The 19,378-nt window shown below is 43.5% G+C and overlaps 1 protein-coding gene across 1 annotated transcript in view; it reads left to right on the plus strand.

Annotated features, from left to right (window-relative positions):
• Positions 1 to 5,831: 5,831 nt before the first annotated feature.
• Positions 5,832 to 19,378, plus strand: part of SNX24 (sorting nexin 24) — a 91,554-nt gene continuing 78,007 nt past the window's right edge. The window contains exon 1 of the mRNA XM_075272526.1: positions 5,832 to 6,006. Within this exon, the coding sequence (XP_075128627.1) occupies positions 5,947 to 6,006 (60 nt within the window). The 5' untranslated portion in view covers positions 5,832 to 5,946. The remainder of the gene's footprint in view (positions 6,007 to 19,378) is intronic.

Genomic DNA, 19,378 nt, shown 5'->3' on the forward strand with positions numbered 1-19,378 from the left:
AAAACTTAAATAGACACAGTGTATGCCTGATAGTTGCACCATTTAGCCATGCAGTGAGGAAGAACAGAGTGCTCGGGAACCCACCATTTTCTATTCTAGGACTTGTGAGTGACACTCAGCGATCAAACATTTATCAATTATTCTGTAGATAGATTTTAAAAGATGTACATTGTGGAACAACCCCTTTTAAAATAAGGGAAAAAATTAAGTAATGAGCAAGGGAAAGGCACGAGTGTGTAATGAGGAGTTTAAAGAGGATCTCTGACCTCTCCAGGCATACTACACCTCTCTGCCATGCCCCATAGGGATAGGAAACACTGGTATGCTAATGAGAGGCAGGTGGTTTCAGTCAACCTATAAGACATTTATGAATGCTCCCATAAGGATAAAAATGTAGGTCACTTGACACAGCTGAGGACCAAAAGGAAGTGGATAACTAACAAACACAGTCAATGAAGTCACATAGCATATTCTCCCTGCTAAAGGGACCACTAAAGAGGACTAATTTAAAGGGGTTGTCCCATCACAAGGATCCTATCTATACTGCTTGATAATGTGGATGTAAGACTTTTCCTAAATACATTGCTTCAGCAAAACTGCTTTGTTTGTCCACGATCTTACTTCATTCAATTCATTGTTGACACAGCCCTGACTTATCTGCTCAAAAGTCAAGTGATGTATCTGCTGCTCTCAGGGGGGGGGGGGGGAGGGGCTAAGTGCACGGGAGCGAGCCTGTGTATCTAGCTATTCCTGTGTCTACACCACGTGACCTAGGTCCAGCACTCAGATAGGGGAGAGAAGCTGCTTTCATTTCTGAACGTCTTCTGTTCTCCCAGTTATCAGGCTAGCTAATTCAATTGTGTTCATTATTGCAGAGATAGGCAGTCTTTGTATGTAACACAGAATGGAGTTAATGCTGCCTGTACTTCATAGTCCAATATTGTGCATATAGTGTTGTTTAAGGACCTTTGATGACATCACAGGCCCTTCAGCCTATGAGGTGGGCGGAGCTACATACTAATTTGGGGGAGGAGCTAAACAGCAGGTTGCATGTGAAACCCCACCCACCAAATGATGCAAGAAACCAGGAAGAAAGAAGATTTTACAGCAGTGAAGACTGGTGAGTATGCGACGTGGGAATACCCCTTTAATCACAAGACCACTCCCTGGCCTGATATTCAGGATAACTAGAATAATAACTGTCCATTAGAAGGAGGAAGGTCCTCCCATTTTTGCTTTATTAGATAAATCCTTTAAGGCCGGGGCTCCAACGGGACGTAAATGTAAGGATTGGAGTCAGGGTCAGGCAGTGCAAAGTGACACAGCTGGGAAAGCAACACTGTGCAACTAATGACAAAAGGGGTCGTAGGCCCTGCAGCTATGACTATGCTGTAATATCTGAGATGAGGCAGACCAATGCACTTCCTAATTGAAGTGCGCCTACCACGACTCCTTACGCTTCTATCCCGGCGGCTAGGATAAGGGAAGAGGAGGCCCTGAAAGTCCTAGGGACTGGAGTCACGGGGTCACACCTAAACAGAAAGCACAGTGTAAATACAATGCAAAACAAAAGACTAAACAGCATGGAACCAGGGAGGACCACAAGTCCCAGCAAGACACAGAAGAGAAGGCGAGGTCAGACGAGCAAGAGGTCGAGCCAGGAGATAATAATAAAGGTACCGAATCAAAAGACAAGGAATAGTCAAAAATACAAGCCGGGTCTAAAAACCAAGAAACATATGGAATACAAACAGACAGGGAATCAGACTGAGCAGGGGGACCAGGAAACACAAAGTGAATGGCTGGCAAGGATCCATGCCTGGGTGGGGTTTAAATAGCAGCAGAGAACACACCTGATGGCTAATGGCATGGAGACTGAGAGCAAGGAAAAGATTAACCCTTAATGACCTAAGCACACCCAATAGAACTCCTAACACGTCTCCCAGGGAGACGCCGCGCAGCAAGGAGACCGCGGCGACTCCGTATCCTGACAGTAAATGCCCCGATTTGCCCGCAGCAGAGACGCTGCGGGAAAAATCACAGCGTTTTACAGTGCAAGCAAAGGGGATGGGATTCATGTGAATCCCATGCCCACTTTGCGGACACGCTGCGATTTGTAAAGCCGTTGCGGCTTTGCAAAGCGTAGCATGTCAATTATATCTACGTAAACGCCGGCGGCTTTCCCAAAGATATAATTGTAACAGAAAGTCCACGGAGGAAAACTCCGCAAACTTTCTGTTGAAAGCGCTGCGGAAAGAACCGCTTTAGCGCTGCGATTACGGCCCGTGTGGCCTTAGCCTAAAGGGGTTATAACAGGATATTACTTGTGTTAATTAATTGTATTATTATATTTGCAACCTCTCCTTCCTCCCATAAACAAATTGCATAGTGCATTTCACATGCCACCTTGAAACCCCCAGGAAACCATGACATTACTAGAGAACTGACCACTGGGACACCTACCAATTTCCAGAGTTGGAGCTCTATGTGCCCCATACCCCTCAACCTTTGGCATCCCAGCTGCTATTACACTATAACTCCCAACATACTATATTCTCTACTTTGGGAGTTCCAAGAACAGCAGAGGAAATATGCATGCTGGAAGTTATAAATATACAACAGCTGGAGTATTGCAGGTTGCCTACCACTACCATATACTTTAGAAGGAAAAGGGAACACAGGAACCCCATTCTGACACATAGCAGAAGCCGTTTTGGTCAGACTCCCCCCTCACAGCTATTGGTGAAAATGTGTTAAAACCAGACACCGAGGGGTTGAAGTATTTAGAAGTATCCAGTAATGGTTGGTAGACCGGATGGTGCAGGACCGTCTGCACTTCTTGGATGAATGTGGAAGAAATACTGGCAACTTCATGTGGATAGATTTAGAAATCACATGTCTGCTACCCATATGAACCTACAGAGGAAATAACAATACAGGTACAACTCAGTATTTTTATTCCTAATATTATAATACTGCTGGAACAACTCAGTCCAAGGGTATGTCCACATAGTGGTAATACACAAATACACATGGGATGTCTGATATTTTTACTGTAGAACCTTGGGCAGAAATTAGAAGCAATTGGCTACAGTTTGCAAGATGTAGCAAGAAAGAGCATGTCAATTCATTGTGGTTTCCCTCAGGAAACAATGGGTGGGAGTAGCAAGCTCTTATTTAATGCTGATTCCAATGCAGAAAACACAACAAAATCCAGTGTTCATGGGCAAACTCCTTTAGGCTAAGGTCCACACTGCAGAAACATTGCAATTTTTGTTGCATATTTTGCTGCGTTTTTTTAAGTCAAAGTCAAGAGTGGCTTGAAAAGCAATGGAACATATAAAGGAAGTTCTAATCCACTCCTGATGCCTGGTTCACATCTGCGTTTGGTCATCCATTCAGGGAGTCCGCATGGGGACCCCCCCGAACGGACTGGCAAGCAGTGTGCAATGAACGCACAGGACCCCATAGACTATAATGGGGTCCATGTGCTTTCCGCGCGCTGCCCGCACGAATCATGCAGACATGAAAGTAGATCACGATCTACTTTTCTGTCCGCATGTTCCACACAGAGAGCACACGGACCCCATTATAGTCTATGGGGTCTGTGTGCTTTCACTGCACACCACTTGTCAATGCGTTCGGTAGTCCGTTCGAGGGATCCCTATGCGGAATCCCCCGAACAGATTACCGATGCAGATGTGAACGAGGCCTGACTTGGGGCCTTATGCCTGGTTCACATCTGCGTTCGGCCATTCCATTCATAATCAGTATTTGACATATTGACAAATTGATTTCAAACGGTCTGGATGAAAATCCATTCATTTCAATGGGTTTTAAAAGTAATCAATTTGTGCCATTCCATCTGCTTTCAGTTTTTTTGTGCGGAGAGAAAAGTAGATCTTGCAGAATTTTGTCTCCGTACTGAAAGTAAGGATTCCAGACAGACAGCAAGCAATCAGTTTTGTTTTAACATTGAGGTCTATGGAAAACTGATTAGGGCGGGTTCACATCTGCGCCCGGTCTCCGCTTTGTGGGTTTCTGTCTTCTGCTGACAGGAGACGGAAACCCGGTAGTCAGTGTCCGTCTGTGTCTTCTGGCGTCCGTGGTGAAACTGTTTTCTTTTAACCGGACACAAAGTCCTGCATGTCAAACTTTTGATCTGGACAGTTTGAAATCAGTTTTTGAAGATGTTAAATACCGATTTCAAACGGATTCGCCAAATGCGAACCAGGCCTTATGCCTGGTTCACATCTGCGTTTGGTAATCCGTTTGGGGAGTTCGCATGGGAACCCTCTGAACGTACTGGCAAGTGGTGTTCATTGAAAGGACACAGATCCCATAGACTATAATGGGGTCCATGTGCTCTCTGTGCGAACATTCGGACAGAAAAGTACTTTGTGATCTATTTTCATGTCTGCATTATTCGTGCAGGCAGCACGCGGAAAGCACACGGACCCCATTTTAGTCTAAGGGGTCCGTGTGCTTTCACTGAACACAGCTTGTCAGTGCGTTCGGTAGGTCCCCATGCAGACTCCCCGAACGCATTACCAAACACAGATGTGAATGAGGCATTACCCTAAAACTAACTTTTAGCCTCCATGTTGACCTTCGCCCCAGAACATAGGGCAGAGGTTCCCTCTCAGCCACTGACTATACAGCAAAGGATATGCTCACATAACTTAAAATGAAGATGAATTGTGGCGGACATCAGTCTTGGATTCCTGTTTATTTTCCACTCTTATCATTGGCATTCTGTCGCAACTTGAGACTTCCCCGCTGATGTAGATCCATTCATCTGAGCATGCTCAGTGGCGGAAAGTCACAGCAGAACGTTAATGAAGAGAGCGGAAAATAAACAGAAATCCAAAGCAGATAGCTGCCTCAAATTCCTCTCAACTTTGTGCAGGAACCTCTGGTCTGTGCACTGGTGGGATGTGTGAGTCAATATGGAGGCCAAGGAAAAGGGCCCACATAGCAGGCTGCAGCAAAAAATCACTGCTGGAAAACCGCGGCGGAAATGTATCACGGTTTTTCCTGCCGCGCTTTTCATGGAAAGTTCATGGGTTTCCCCTGTGGACTTTCTGCCTCTATTATACATATATGGAACCTATCAGCATTTCTATAGGTATAATTGACATGTTGCGATTTTCAATAGTGCGGCAATTTTTGGAATGACCAAATTTCTGCTCTAGATATCTTTCTGTAATGTGTGTATGGCGTTAGCCAGAATCCCAGCCACTTAGTTCACACGGAGTAAACTGGCGTGTAATTTTACATGTGTAAAATAAGACTCCCATTGACTTCAATGACATTTTACACGTTTATTTTGATGTGTATTTTGGCGTGGTTTTTTTTACACGTGTAAAAAAAAAAGTCATTGAAGTCAATGGGAGTCTTACTTTACACGTGTAAAATTACACGCCAAAATACACGCCCGTTTACTCCGTGGGAACTATGAAGGTAATATAAAACGCGGCGTTTTCGCAACGTGGGGCCTTAACCTTTGCAGTGCCATATTCTTTCCACAGGACAGACTATGTAAGGGGTTAATAGGTGTACATGCTGCCCCTGTCACGGCCCCTCCTCCAGAGCTGTGGGGTCAGTGTTTAAGCCGTGTGATTCCAGTTAAATTCCGGTTGAGCCGATGTCTGCTCTCCATTCGCACCCATCTACTATCATCTTTCTGCGGCTTCTTCCAGTTCTCTCTCCCTACAACTTCGCTATGGACTAATCCCCGCCTTTTCCTGCCTAATCACGTGTTTATATTTAACTCATCTCCGCCGGCATCCATCCTCCATAGGGTTGCATTAGGAATACGCCCCGCCTCGTCCTGTTGGATCATGTGATCCTCCTTAACCATGTCAGCGCTGGAATCTACGGAGTCAGCTCCCTGTGTGACGTCACAGGCAGACATTCCATTGGCCGCCCCCGGAGCTCGGCACCATGGAGGTGTACATACCGTCGTTTCGGTATGAGGAGAGCGATATGGAGAGAGGATACACGGTAGGGAGGACGCCGAGTCCCGTAGCTTCATCCCTGACTCAGGGTTTTCTAGGCAGCACTGACTAGTATGGTTGTCAGTAGGCTGAGGGTGACTGACAGCGGTCCACTGCCTTACTGCTCTATTCACACTGATGCGACTATGAATGTGCACTGCTTGCGTCTTGTTATAATAATAGAACACCAGAATATGCAATGTGTCCTGCAAAACATGAAATAATAATAGTGAAAAAATAAGAATGAAAAAACTTGAATTATAAGAAAGTCTGGAATTAAATGTGAGAGCTGAGCGTGCCTACCATTCAGGGGCCTGGGAAAGCTGGGTGATGTACATCAGTTATGTAGGAGTCAATATATTTATTGTAGTAACGGGAAACCTGTCTAATCGGATTAAAGTTAGAAAAAATTACAGTGGCAAAAACCCACCATGAATAGGAAAAACTGAAGGAAACGCAGCGCTACATCAAGACTGTAACCCCTCCATGTTCTCTGGGTGGGGGGTGTATCCTAGTGATATACCATGACTGTATATAACGGACGTCACATGTCTGCATTACACTCGGTGTCAGTGAATGGGGGTTAGTCACGTGACCCATATTTTGACTGTGCCGTGTCTCGGACCTTACAAGTATAAGTCACTCTCTATTTTTGTCCATTTTCACTGTAATGTATGAAGGATCTGTGAAAACGGCCACTCGGTGCAGAATGGATGTGAAAAATGCTATTTTTTTTTTTTTTTATAGCTGTTTTAACCCAAAGTTGTGTGAATGTAGGTTAACCCTTTAAGGTGGTCTGCAGCATTGCAATAGACTTATCAAGATCTCAGTCTGCTGTCAGTGAATGGTTGCATTATTATATACTAGCCTCTGCCCTCATGCTCCGGCGTTTTGGCAGCTCTCAAGCTGGCCTGCCACTGAACTTGGTCCTTGTACTGTGCCTGTGATTGTTCCGGCATCTCAGCAGTTCGCTGGAACGTCATAATGAGCGTGTTGTTGGTGTTGATGATCCGCCTGCTCCGGAATTTCGGCAGCTGTCAAACTGGCCTGCTGCTGAATTCATTTCTCGAGCTGTGCCCGTGATTGTTCCAGCATGTCAGCAGCTCGCTGCGATCCCATATAATGAGTGTATTGTTAGCTTCAATGATCCCCCTCAGCTCTGTGGAGGAGAGCTCTGTAACTTCTGGCTACCTTCATAGCTCTCGTTGTTTGCGACAAATTAGATTTTCTTTTTCCAGGCATGTTGAAAATTGGCAAAGGTGTTTGCCCATGTCAGTTTGGGGAGGGGGGGGGGTCTACCTGCCTAGGCTGCAATACAAGCGCACGCCTGTCATAGCAACCTGACGCCTCGCTCTGCCTCATATATGCCACACGCAGCCAGCCGCCCGACACCTATGTGCAGTGAGCGAGCGGAGAGAGCGCCGGGGGGAGCGTGGCAAGGTGAGTCCAACTACACTGGGGCCGATGTAGGGGGGGGGGACATCCTCCACCAGCCAGAACTGGGAGGGGTAATGTACACCAACTTGTATTTTTGCCTACATTTCCCACTTCATTTACGCCAGATTTCTGCTGTAAATGATAAATCTGGAGGGGCCAATAGTGAAGGGGGCACTAACCACCGATTTGTGCAAAAAATTGTGACATTTTGTGGTAATAATTATGCACTTATTTATCTATCCAGAACTACAAAGAATATCATCTTGTGACTGCAGGCTGTATACTGATTACCTGCACTAATTGTAGCGGAGAATTTTGGCTCATAGAGGATGGTCGTGGTCTGACCACTGGGACCCCACCAGGCACAAAGAATGGGGTTCCAAGCCTCTCCATCTGAATGAAGTGGTGTTCTCACACACACTGTCACTCCATGTATCTATGTACTGTCACATAGAAGCCAAGTACAATGCTCTACTATCTCCTGCAATCCCCCAGTTTTGGTGAGGGACGTACAGGGACAGTGTTTGGAAAGGAATTTAAAGCATAACATCACTTTAGATTCTTCTCTAAATTCCTCTATGTGACCCTGGCCCTTGCATCTAGAGTATCTGTAATACATGTTCTGTTCCATATAGTGACAGATGAGGCAATTTCTAAATGGTGTTATGGGCAAAATATTAAGAAACTACAGTGAAATGCAGAAATATGATGTAAACAACGCTGCATGACCACTGCTGAGATACGTAAGGACATAACACTCTATATCTACACAACCTGTCCTGTAATATAAAACATGCAGGAGACGTCTCCAGTCTATATTTACCACTGAGCAATAACTCCAGGGAACGCCTCAGCTTCTTACTGTGTGAGAGACACAGACGCAAGGAATGCCTGAGCTGCTGTAAGAAGGAGCTATATAATCACTTTTCTGGAACAATACTGCAAATCTATGGTCAGACCCCAAGTACACTGGTGTCCAGCACCCTGCTACTAGCGCCCTGGCCTCTGTAAAAGCATCTTTACCTAGTGACCAGTTTATTGTGACCAGTAGGACATTGCTTAGGGAGTACCGTATTTTTCGGACTATAAGACGCACTGGACTATAAGGTTTTAGAGGAGGAAAATAGGGAAAAAAAAATTTGAAGCAAAAAATGGTAAAATATTTAATATATGGGAGTTGTAGTTTTGCAACAGCTGCAAGGCCACATTGACAGGTGACCCTGCAGCTGTACGGGGACACATAGTGTTTTTTCTACTGTTATATATATATTCTAGGGAAAGGAGTGATTTAGAACTTTTATTTATTTCATATTTTTATTATATATTTTTTAAGGTTTTTTTTTTTTTTTTTACTATTTTATTCCCCCCCGGGGGCTTGAACCTGCGGTCACTTGATTGCAAGTCCCATAGACGGCAATAGTATTGCCGTCTATGGGCCATTCTGTATATTAGTATTACGGCTGGTCATAGAGACCAGCCGCAATACTAATACAGCAGTGACAGGCCTGGGAGCCTCATTAGGATCCCGGCTGTCACCCGAACAGGTCGGCTCCTGCGATGTCGCCGCGCAGGAGCCGGCCTGCAACTTCACAGGTACGGGGCCGGTGGGGACCGGCCCCGGGGGAGAAGGGGCCGCTGATACTGACCCGGCATCCGCTGTACTAGAGAGGCGGTTGCCAGCGAGGGATAGACGCTGGCACAGGTGCCGGGGCCTGAGACATCGCTGCGCTCCTCTGCCCTGCATGAAGCCAGCGGCGGGGGGATGGAGGAGCGGAATAGCATCACTCCTCCCGCTGCTGGCTTCATGCAGGGCAGAGGAGTGCAGCGATGTCTCAGGCCCCGGCCCCTGCATCTATCCCTTGCCGGCATCCGTCTCTCTATTACAGCGGGTGCCAGGCGCCACATTCGGAATATAAGACGCACCCTTCTTTTCCCCCCAAATTTTTTGGGGAAAAAAGTGCGTCTTATAGTCCGAAAAATACGGTATGTACTGGACAGTGGATATTGCTGACATCAGATCACTGGGGGTAGAAGAATAGATAAGTATTCAGCAACAAGTCTTTAGTACATGACATACTAGAATCTTTAGACTGTTTACTAATGCATTGTTCCAAAGCAAGGCTAAGGTCCCACATTGCAGAAAAGCTGACTTTTTAAAAAAAAAATTTTTGCAGATTTTGCTGCTCTTTTTTTGGGTGAAACCTAAGAGTGTCTTCAACAAGAATGGGAAATATGTAGGAAGCACTGACTTTAGGGTCACACTAGTAAAGGCCTATCTGTCGTACAGTGAAGGAAAGAAGTATTTGATCCGTTGCTGATTTTGTAAGTTTGTGACTGACAAAGACATGAACAGAATATCACATTGTACAAATTTTATAAATTGAATTGTATTTTGCACATGTAGGGTTTTGCTGTCCGCTTGAAAAGTTGACATCCTTGTGAACGGACAGTTAAGGACACCCACGGACAGTAAAGGAACGCACCCGATGTCCATTTAAATCAATGCAAAATGTCACGGACACAGCTAGTGTCCGATGCTAATGTCCGCACAAGATTTTTCACGGACATTAGCAGCAGATACTTGCTGTCGGACACCGACCGTAGTATGAACGCTCCTTAACTGATACTAATGTGTCTGTTTTTTTAACTGATCCATTAAATGGATCAGTTAAAAAAAAAAAAACTGGACACATTAACATCAGTTAATGTCTGTTATGATAGGTGTCCGTTTGTTTTTTGTTTTTTTTTAAATTGATACCTTCATAATGGAATCCAACAGTAGTGTGAACCCTGCCTGAGGATGTTAGGGACAAAATCACAGACCAGCACAAGGCTGGAACAGGCTACAAAACCATAAGATGCTGGGTGAGGAGACAACTGCTGGTGCAATAGTAATAAAATGGAAGTAATCGATCTGGGGCTCCATACAAAATCTCATCTTGTGGGGTATCTTTGATCATGAGGAAGGTGAGCGATCAGCCTAAAACACAGAGGGAACTTGTTAATGATCTCAAAGCATCTGGGACCACATTCGCCAAGAAAACCATTGGTAACTCATTACACTGCAATGGCTTAAAATCCTGCAGTGCCCGCAAGATCCCCCTGCTCAAGAAGGCGCATGTGCAGGCCCATCTGAAGTTTGCCAATGAACACCTGGATGATTCTGAGAGTGATTGGGAGAAGGTGCTGTGGTCAAATGAGACAAAAATTGAGCTCTTTGGCATTAACTCAACTCGCCATGTTTGGAGGAAGAGAAATGCTGCCTATAACCCAAAGAACACCGTCCCAACTGTCAAGCATGGAGGTGGAAACATTAAGTGTTGGGGGTGTTTCTCTGCTAAGGGCACAGGACTATTTCACTGCATCAATGGAAGAATGGATGGAGCCATGTACCGTAAAATCCTGAGTGACAACCTCCTTCCCTCCGCCAGGACATTAATGGGTCGTGGCTGGGTCTTCCATCAGGACAGTGACCCAAAACATATATACAAGGCAATAAAGGATTGGCTCAAAAAGAAGCACATTAAGGTTATGGAGTGACCTAACCAGTCTCCAGACCTTAATCCCATAGAAAACTTATGGAGGGAGCTGAAGCTCAGAGTTGCCAAGCAACAGCCTCAAAATCTTAATGATTTAGAGATGATCTGTAAAGAGGATGGGACCAAAATGTCTCCTGACGTGTGCGCAAACCTCATCACCAAGTACAAAAACCGTCTGACTGCTGTGCGCGCCAACAAGGGTTTTAGCCACCAAGTGTTAAGTCTTGTTTGCCTTAGGGATTAAATACTTATTTCTCTATGCAAAATGCAAATAAATTATTAAATTTATACAATGTGATCTTCTGGATTTTATTTTTGATATTTTATCTCTCACTTTTAAAAGTAACCTAATTCTCTGCTGAAAAAACTATTTTATTATTCCTATCAAACCTATTTCACAGAAGAGGGATTGACATATCCACCATAGGAAAATAAAACGTCACTTTAATTTATACTATTAAAAACACCCAAATTGTGTAAAAACCATCCACACCATAAGCTAATGTTGCCTCTAGTGAGATAAATGAGAAGGGGGGAGGGGACCTATTTGTCATTGCACTGACCCTCAGTCACGTATTCTATCTCCCTCTCCACATATTGGTGGTCATAAACTCCACATGTGTCTGATAAAACAGGACCTATGTTCACTGGGCTCGGCAGGAGAGTCCCCCACCCGTCTGAGGTTACTGGCCTAACGCCACGCCAACAGAGAGGGGAGGTTCTGACGGCCAGGTACCTGTTCAGACACTAGGTAAGAGTCTGATTCACCACATAACTAAAATTGCTGACCCTACATGTTTCATCTCTATTACCAAAGAATCATCAGGGGTCTGATCCTCAGCAATCTCACAACAAATAGCAGTAAAAACTGCTGTTCATTAGATTAGTGGTTGGTGATCTGTCCACCGCTATACTGTCAGCGGTGACAAATAGGTCCCCTCCCCCTTCTCATTTATCTCACTAGAGGCAACATTAGCTTATGGTGTGGATGGTTTTTACACAATTTGGGTGTTTTTAATAGTATAAATAAAAGTGACGTCTTATATTCCTATGGTGGATATGTCAATCCCTCTTCTGTAAATTAAAATTAACCTACCCTTAAAGTTATAGACTGTTCATGTCTTTGTCAAAGAGCAAACTTACAAAATCAGCAAGGGATCAAATACTTATTTCCTTCACTGTACATTAAGGGGAGTCTATTATTTAAAAATCACATTTTTCACTAACCCCACATTGCTATAGCCTTTATAAAGGCTATCCTAGCCTTTGTTTTTCTTACGCAGGCAGCCATTTCTGCATAACATTGTTTTTTGCTGTTATATTATTCCCCCTGTGCTCTGAGCACCGCAGGGTTATAACCTTTAGTGTTCCTTCTCTCCTCCTGGCTCGTTTCTCCACATCCCCTACAATGATGAGCTCTGACAGTCTGCCTCCTCTTTGCTGCGTCATCAGCAGCTTCAGACCTGACGGCGCATGCGCGGGATTTTGCAGAATATAGATGCTGCAGATGACACAGCAAAGAGAAAAACAAAGGTACAACTAGAATTGCCTTTATAAAGGCTATTCCAACGTTAGGTTAGTGAAAAATATGATTTTTGAATGAAACAATCCCTTATACAATGTATCTTGTACAATTAAATATAAAAAGTTATAGGTGTCAGAGTATGATGACTCCAAGAAAAGTTTTATTTTTTTTGCAAAGTTTTTGAAAGCGGTGGAATGTCCTCTTTAACTATTCGTGCTCTACCCACATTTTAACAGCATTCTATGAGCAGCAAAAGATAAATAAAAGAAAGCAGAAAAGGCACTGCTAACATCTCTGCATTTAAAAAAATAAATAAAATTTAAGTCCATTTGCCGTAATTCATCGTGCCATATCTATTTGGTTTGTCGTTGATTGTCAAAACTTTAGAACCTTACAATTTTTGTAATAGTAGCCAACTTATTTCTGTAACTTACACCAGCCATTTTGGCACAAATGTTTGCCCCACAGTACATATGTTACAGTGTGATCAGTGGTCTATAATGTGGTAAAACTGCAACTCTTACGCCAGGGCTGGTTGGAGTGGTTGTTTTGGTAGTTTGGCCACGTTGGCATCCGCTTTTGAGTGCTTTGTTCACATTTGGTCTGTTTACAGGAATCAAGAAATAGAAAATGAACTTTTGCTTATGATGTCAGGATGAGTTGTTTTCCTTCTTGTTCACATGGCTAAAGAAACCACGGCACTTCTCCTTTTACTTTTCTGGTTATTCAGTATACTGACTATAGGTCATATAATGTCAATAAGAAACATAACTGTTTATATGTGACAGTTACAGCTAGAATATATTTAGTTTTTCCTTGCTGCTTTCATGTCCACTTTTTTATTTTCTGTGAGCGAGTGGTTGAAGACTGGTTATTATGATGTTTTACATCGACCGCACATATACTAATAAAAAAAAAAAAAAAAGCCATGAGCCTGTGTTCTTACACTCTCTTACTCGCTCAAAAGCAGCACCATATAAGACACTAGCCTCTGCCCGCGACTTCGTCTGCGTCTTGTTGGTATCGATGATCCACCTATATTCAACAAATTGCTGGCGTCGATGGTTTGCCTGCTCCAGCATTTCAGCAGCTCTTAAGCTGTCCTGCTGCTGAACTTGCTCCTCGCGCCATGTCTGTGATTGTTCGGGCATCTCAGCAGCTCGCTGGGACGCCATATAATGAGTGTGTTGTTGGCGTCGATGATCTCCCTGAGTTCCGGTTGAGGAGAACTCTGTGACTTCTGGCTACCTTCATAGCTGTCGTTGTTTTAGAATTTTGCAACAAATTAGATTTTCTTTTTCCCGTCATGTTTAAAAGTGGCAAACTTCCAATTTGGAGTGAAGGTGTTTTCCCATCCAGTGTATCAGCACTGCCTGGAGCAGATCAGATAATATGCAAATGCATGTACACAATGGACTCGGGGTTAGCTGAGTGTTTACATAGAGAGATAACAGCCCTGGCTTTATCAGAACCTGATATAAGCTGCTGCAAGGACAGTGTAACATAGTATGTGAACATAAATTCATAACAATTGTGCAGCCATGTCATTTACCGGGATAAAAAGTAACCTACCGTATATACTCAAGTATAAGCCGACCCAAATATAAGCTGGGACCCCTAATTTTACTACAAAAAATGGGAAAACTTATTGCCTCGAGTATAAGCCTGGTTGGGGGGGGGGGGGATGCAGCAGCTACTGGAAAATTTCCAAAATTAAAATGGTTGGAGTTTTTGGGTGCAGTAGGTTCCGGGAAAGGGGGGGGGTGTTTTGGTTGTCTGTCTGCCCCTTCCCTGAGCTTGAGGACTGAGGTTTTTTTCCCCCACTTGGAATTCAGCCTGGCTGAATATAGGGTATCTGCAGTGCTCCTATTAACCCTTGCAGATCCCCTATATTCAGTAGACTGGGCACTTTCAGACACAGGGATACCTAATGTGTATGTGTTTCACAGCTTATACTCTAGTATATACGGTATGTATTAATCGAGGTTACAAACTATCTGTGTGCCAAACTTTATTCAAATCCGTTCAGCCGTTTTTGCGTGATTAAGGAACAAACATCCAAACACACAAAATTTCACATTTATAATATTAGAAGGATTATAGGGAAGTATTTACCAGCACTGATGTGAATCCATTAACTGGCAGCTGCTGCATGTTGTCAGCGCCTCTCAGACTTCTAAGGGCACTTGTCATTTGATGTTTCAGTGAGTTGCAGTCAGTGTAGGATAAAATTATATTTTTAGTATTTAGTGAATTTTTCCTACCTTTAGATGATTTCTCCGCGCTGCCGTTCCGTAGATATCCCGTTTTTTGTCGGTATGCAAATGATTTCTCTTGCAGCACTGGGGGCGGTCCCCAGCGTCCAAACAGCACTGGGGGCGTCCCCAATGCTGTCCGGACAAAGATGTCCGGCTGTGAGCGGCGGTGAGCGTTTTATGCTCTCCGCCGCAAAACCGGGTTTTTTAATCCGGACACAGAGTCGGACATGCAGTACTCTGTCCGGATTAAAAAAACCGGTTTTGCGGTGGAGGACCCGGAGACCCGAACGCAGTTGTGAACCTAGCGTAAGAGGGTGAAATATTAAGACGGCAAAAAATAGCCACAGTTAGTGAAAACCAAACATGATGTGTAGACTACGAAATACAATATACTAGTGACAAGTGAAAGTGTATACCAATACAATTTGTAAAAAGGTCTTCTGTAAGAAATAAATGTGAAAAAAAATATAGTATATTATGTGCACCAAAAAGGGAATAAATATATCATGAATGAAAATATAAAAATTAATGAACAAATATAAAAATAAAAAATAGATAAATACAAAATACAAATAATAATAAAGAATCTTGTGTGATTCTCATTATGCTAATAGACGATGAAGCTCATTCCAGGTCGATTTCAACCATGATGCGATACCCACATACGGAATAGTTCAGATGGAGTCATACACGAGGGAATATATAAACTATCTAACAAAATAAACAGATATTAGTACATATAATAAAACAAGACCAGAATATAAATATACAGAAACAGAAAAAAAGAAAGAAAAAGGCTACACCACTGCTAATATAAAAGAAAAATTAGAAAAAAGCCTGGAATCTATTATAAAAAAAAACCCACCAAAGTTAACAGATTCATTAATCCATGAGGTGATGCAGTATTCAAGGTAACTATCCATTTGGTTTGCCTTTTTAAGGTCACCTCTTCGTGAACCAAGATGGACAAGATCAATACCCCGGATTCTAAGTCCAGTCGAGTTACAATTGTGATGATCTTTGAAGTGTCTGGGAATTGGTTGTAATCTCTCGTAATCAGAATTTGCTGATCTAATCTTGCTCACGTGCTCTGATATGTAGGTTTTCAATGCTCTGGTAGTCATGCTAACATATATATTAAGTTACACGGACACGTGGCATAATAAATGACTGCACTCGAATTACAAGTGATATTGTGTTTAAACTTATAAATGTTATTAGCTGAGGAGTCAGAGAAATCCATTGATCTAACCATGTAAGGACACATGGAGCAACCCCCACAGGGGTAAAACCCCATTTTGGCCCTTTTGAACCAAAAAGGTCACTAGGTTTCACCACAGTGGCTGTCAACTAAAATGTCTCGCAAATTGCAGGACCATCTCCAGGTGATACTGGGCGATTTTGGTAAGAAACTGGCTAAGTCACAATCAGTCAGAAAAACTGACCAATGATTTTGCAGTGTCTTGCAGATTTCATGCCATCTGGCATTATAGGTAGTGATGAAACGAAGCTGTTGAGTTGATTCACCCCCACCATTTACATACATCTGCTCTTTTTTACTCACCAGAAGGGAATTCCGGTGAAGAGTTCTTTGCACGGAGATATCCCTTCCTTATATCTCTCCTCTTATAGCCTCTATCACGGAACCTTTTGATGAAATCAGTTGCCTGCCCTTCAAAGTCAGACTCTTTAGAGCAGATACGTCTTGCTCGTAAAAATTGGCCAGTTGGGATTGCTTCCACAATCTTATGATAATGAGAGGAAGTTGCGTGGAGGAGGGCATTGGTAGCTGTTTCTTTCCTAAAAATATTTGTTGAAATGTCACCATTGGAGTCACAAGAAATCAAAAGATCCAAAAATTCAACTTGGACAGCGCTGTACCTCCAGGTAAGATGGATGTTCATATCGTTTTTATTTAGGTCATTCAAAAAATTGTCAAGCCGCGACACCGAGCCCTGCCAGATGAAAAAAATATCATCAATGTACCTTGACCACTGGAGTATGGCGTCAAAACCATGGACATAAGGAACCACCTCCCTCTCCCACAGCCACAGGAACAGATTAGCATATAAGGGCGCACAAGACGCCCCCATTGCCGTTCCCTGGAGCTGCAGGAAGGGGCGGTCCTTAAATAAAAAATAATTATGTGTCAACACAAAGGATAATAGTTCCAGAATAAAGTCAATCAATGATGGATCCAAATTAGACATAGTCAAGAAAAATTTCAACACTCGCACTCTGTGGTCATGGCAGATGGAAGTATACAAGGACTCGACGTCGCAGGTGACCATAAATGTATTCCCCTCCAGATGTAAACCATCCAAGTGCCGAAGCATGTCCAATGTATCGCGGACATACAATGGTATGCCCTGGAGGTAATAGTTAATAAATTTACAAGCTCCCTTACACAGGCTGCCCATGCCCGATACAATAGGCCTACCCGGAGGCATAGCACTGTCCTTGTGGATCTTCGGAAGATAGAATGTGGGGACAACTGGAAAATCAATAGTCAAACCCAATTTAATTTCCTCACTAATAACACTAATGGTGCAGGCCTCATCCAAAATATGGTCCAATTCAGTTTTAAATATATTAGTTGGAATATTTGGTAAACGCCGATAACAACAGTTATTATTACCTGCTGTATAAGTGACATGGTGGGCCTGGTTCCCACAGTACAGCTCTGCATAATTCAGGATGTGCATGTATTTCTGGGTGAGTGAAGGTAATTATTTTCAGACCCCTGATATATAGTTTGGAACCCGCTTTCCTCATGTGGATGTGTCTCTCCTAATAATGCACGCTGCCTGTGAAGTCTGTGTCCAGAGTGACGATTTCTTTACTAGCTCTCATGTATTGGCACAATATCATGTACTGCTTTCCCATTCTGCAACCTTGATATCTTCTTCCTTGTCGTGGCAGGCACTGATGCTGAGGAATGTGTGATTCCCAGCCTCACCCCTCTCCACCTGCAGGCTGTGCTGAGGGTGCTCTGTTTTCTCTCTAGTCTCAAACACAGATAGACTGCCCCGTGTGTATATTCCTCCACAGCTACACTGTAAAACAATACAGCCCTGTGAAGAACTGTTCCCCCCCCCCTCCACACTTTACTGCTATTTCTAAGGGTGCGTTCACACGATTTAAAATGGAGCGCAAGCTGGTACGTATATGCATGTCAGCATTTTGCACGCTCAAAATGATCCTATTGATTTCAATGGGAGTTACGAGCGTATACGCCGCGTTTTGTGCCCGTAATTTTGCGGCAATGCAGGATAAACTATGCAGAAGTTGTTTGTAGTCTACAATCATATAGGCACATTATTGAGAATGTTACAGTCTTAGTACACTCCACATTTGTATTCATCAAAATAGTAGAAACATTTCATGAAAGGGGCTGTCTGTGGAGTAATAAAGCTTAGCAGGTCAGTGCATTGCCTTCACTGGATAAGCTTTATTACTAATGTACATCCTGATCCCCCAGAGCACCATTTATTATTTTCAGGGGGAAGCAGCGGTTGCTCTTGCATTTGCTCTGACTCTGTGACATCATTGACTCTCCAGCAACTCTATTTAGTAAAATGGACTTGGTCATATAACAGAGAGTTGGAGAGGCTGCAGAGGAAAGAGAATTCCAGTCGCTGCAAAAGTAATAAACAAGGCTAACCAAAGGGTATGTTCACACAGAGTAAAAGGTCGCGGAAATCTATTCCGCTGGGTGAATATTCCGCGCTGCGTGCAGAGACAGAATGCTGCTGCAGCTGGGGCCACACGGTGGCTCAGTGGTTAGCACTGCAGCCTTGCAGCGCTGGAGTCCTGGTGTTCAAATCCCGCCAAGGGCAAAAAACCATCTGCAAGGAGTTTGTATGTTCTCCCCGTGTTTGCATGGATTTCCATCCCATATTCCAAAAAAAAAGACATACTGATAGGGAAAAATGTACATTGTGAGCTCTATATGGGGCTCACAATCTACATTAAAAAAAAAAAAAAAAAAAGAATGCTGCTGCAGCTTCGGCATTCCGCTGCAGAAGCCCGCTCCTGTGTAGGCCCAAATGAAGACCCTGGAGCGTGTCTCGAGCCACAGACGTCATGGCTGATTCAGCCGCGGAATCTGTGGCAAGATAGGGCATGTCGCTTCTTTTTTCCACTACTAGCTAGCAGAAAAAAAAAGAAGCGAGCGGCTCCCATTGAAGTCAATGGGAGACGTTTTTGGCAGCGGATTTTGATGTGAATTCCGTGTCAAAATCTGCTGCCAAAAAACTCAGTGTGAACTAGCCCTTAGGGGGATCTGGGTGTACAATAGTAATAAAACTTTTACCCCCCCTTCCTTTTCCCCATATAAATCCTTTTACAGTATTGCTTTATTTTAGAGTTTTTGAGACTAAAAACCCATTGGTTACAATGGTGGACATAGCCTTCATAAAAGACTGGCCAATATACATCCATCACTTTACACAAGAAAGGTTATGTCAAACAAATCAAATTGATTTTTTTTGTGAGTGTAGCTAGTATGATAGATAAGGTAGGGGTACGTCTAGGTTTTGCCTTGTTCCTCATTGCATATGTGGTTAATAATTTAACCAGGGCAGTGAGGCTACGTAGTTTATAGGACTTAAAAAAATG

Source organism: Leptodactylus fuscus, chromosome 1 (assembly GCF_031893055.1).
Source record: "Leptodactylus fuscus isolate aLepFus1 chromosome 1, aLepFus1.hap2, whole genome shotgun sequence".
Taxonomy (NCBI): domain Eukaryota; kingdom Metazoa; phylum Chordata; class Amphibia; order Anura; family Leptodactylidae; genus Leptodactylus; species Leptodactylus fuscus.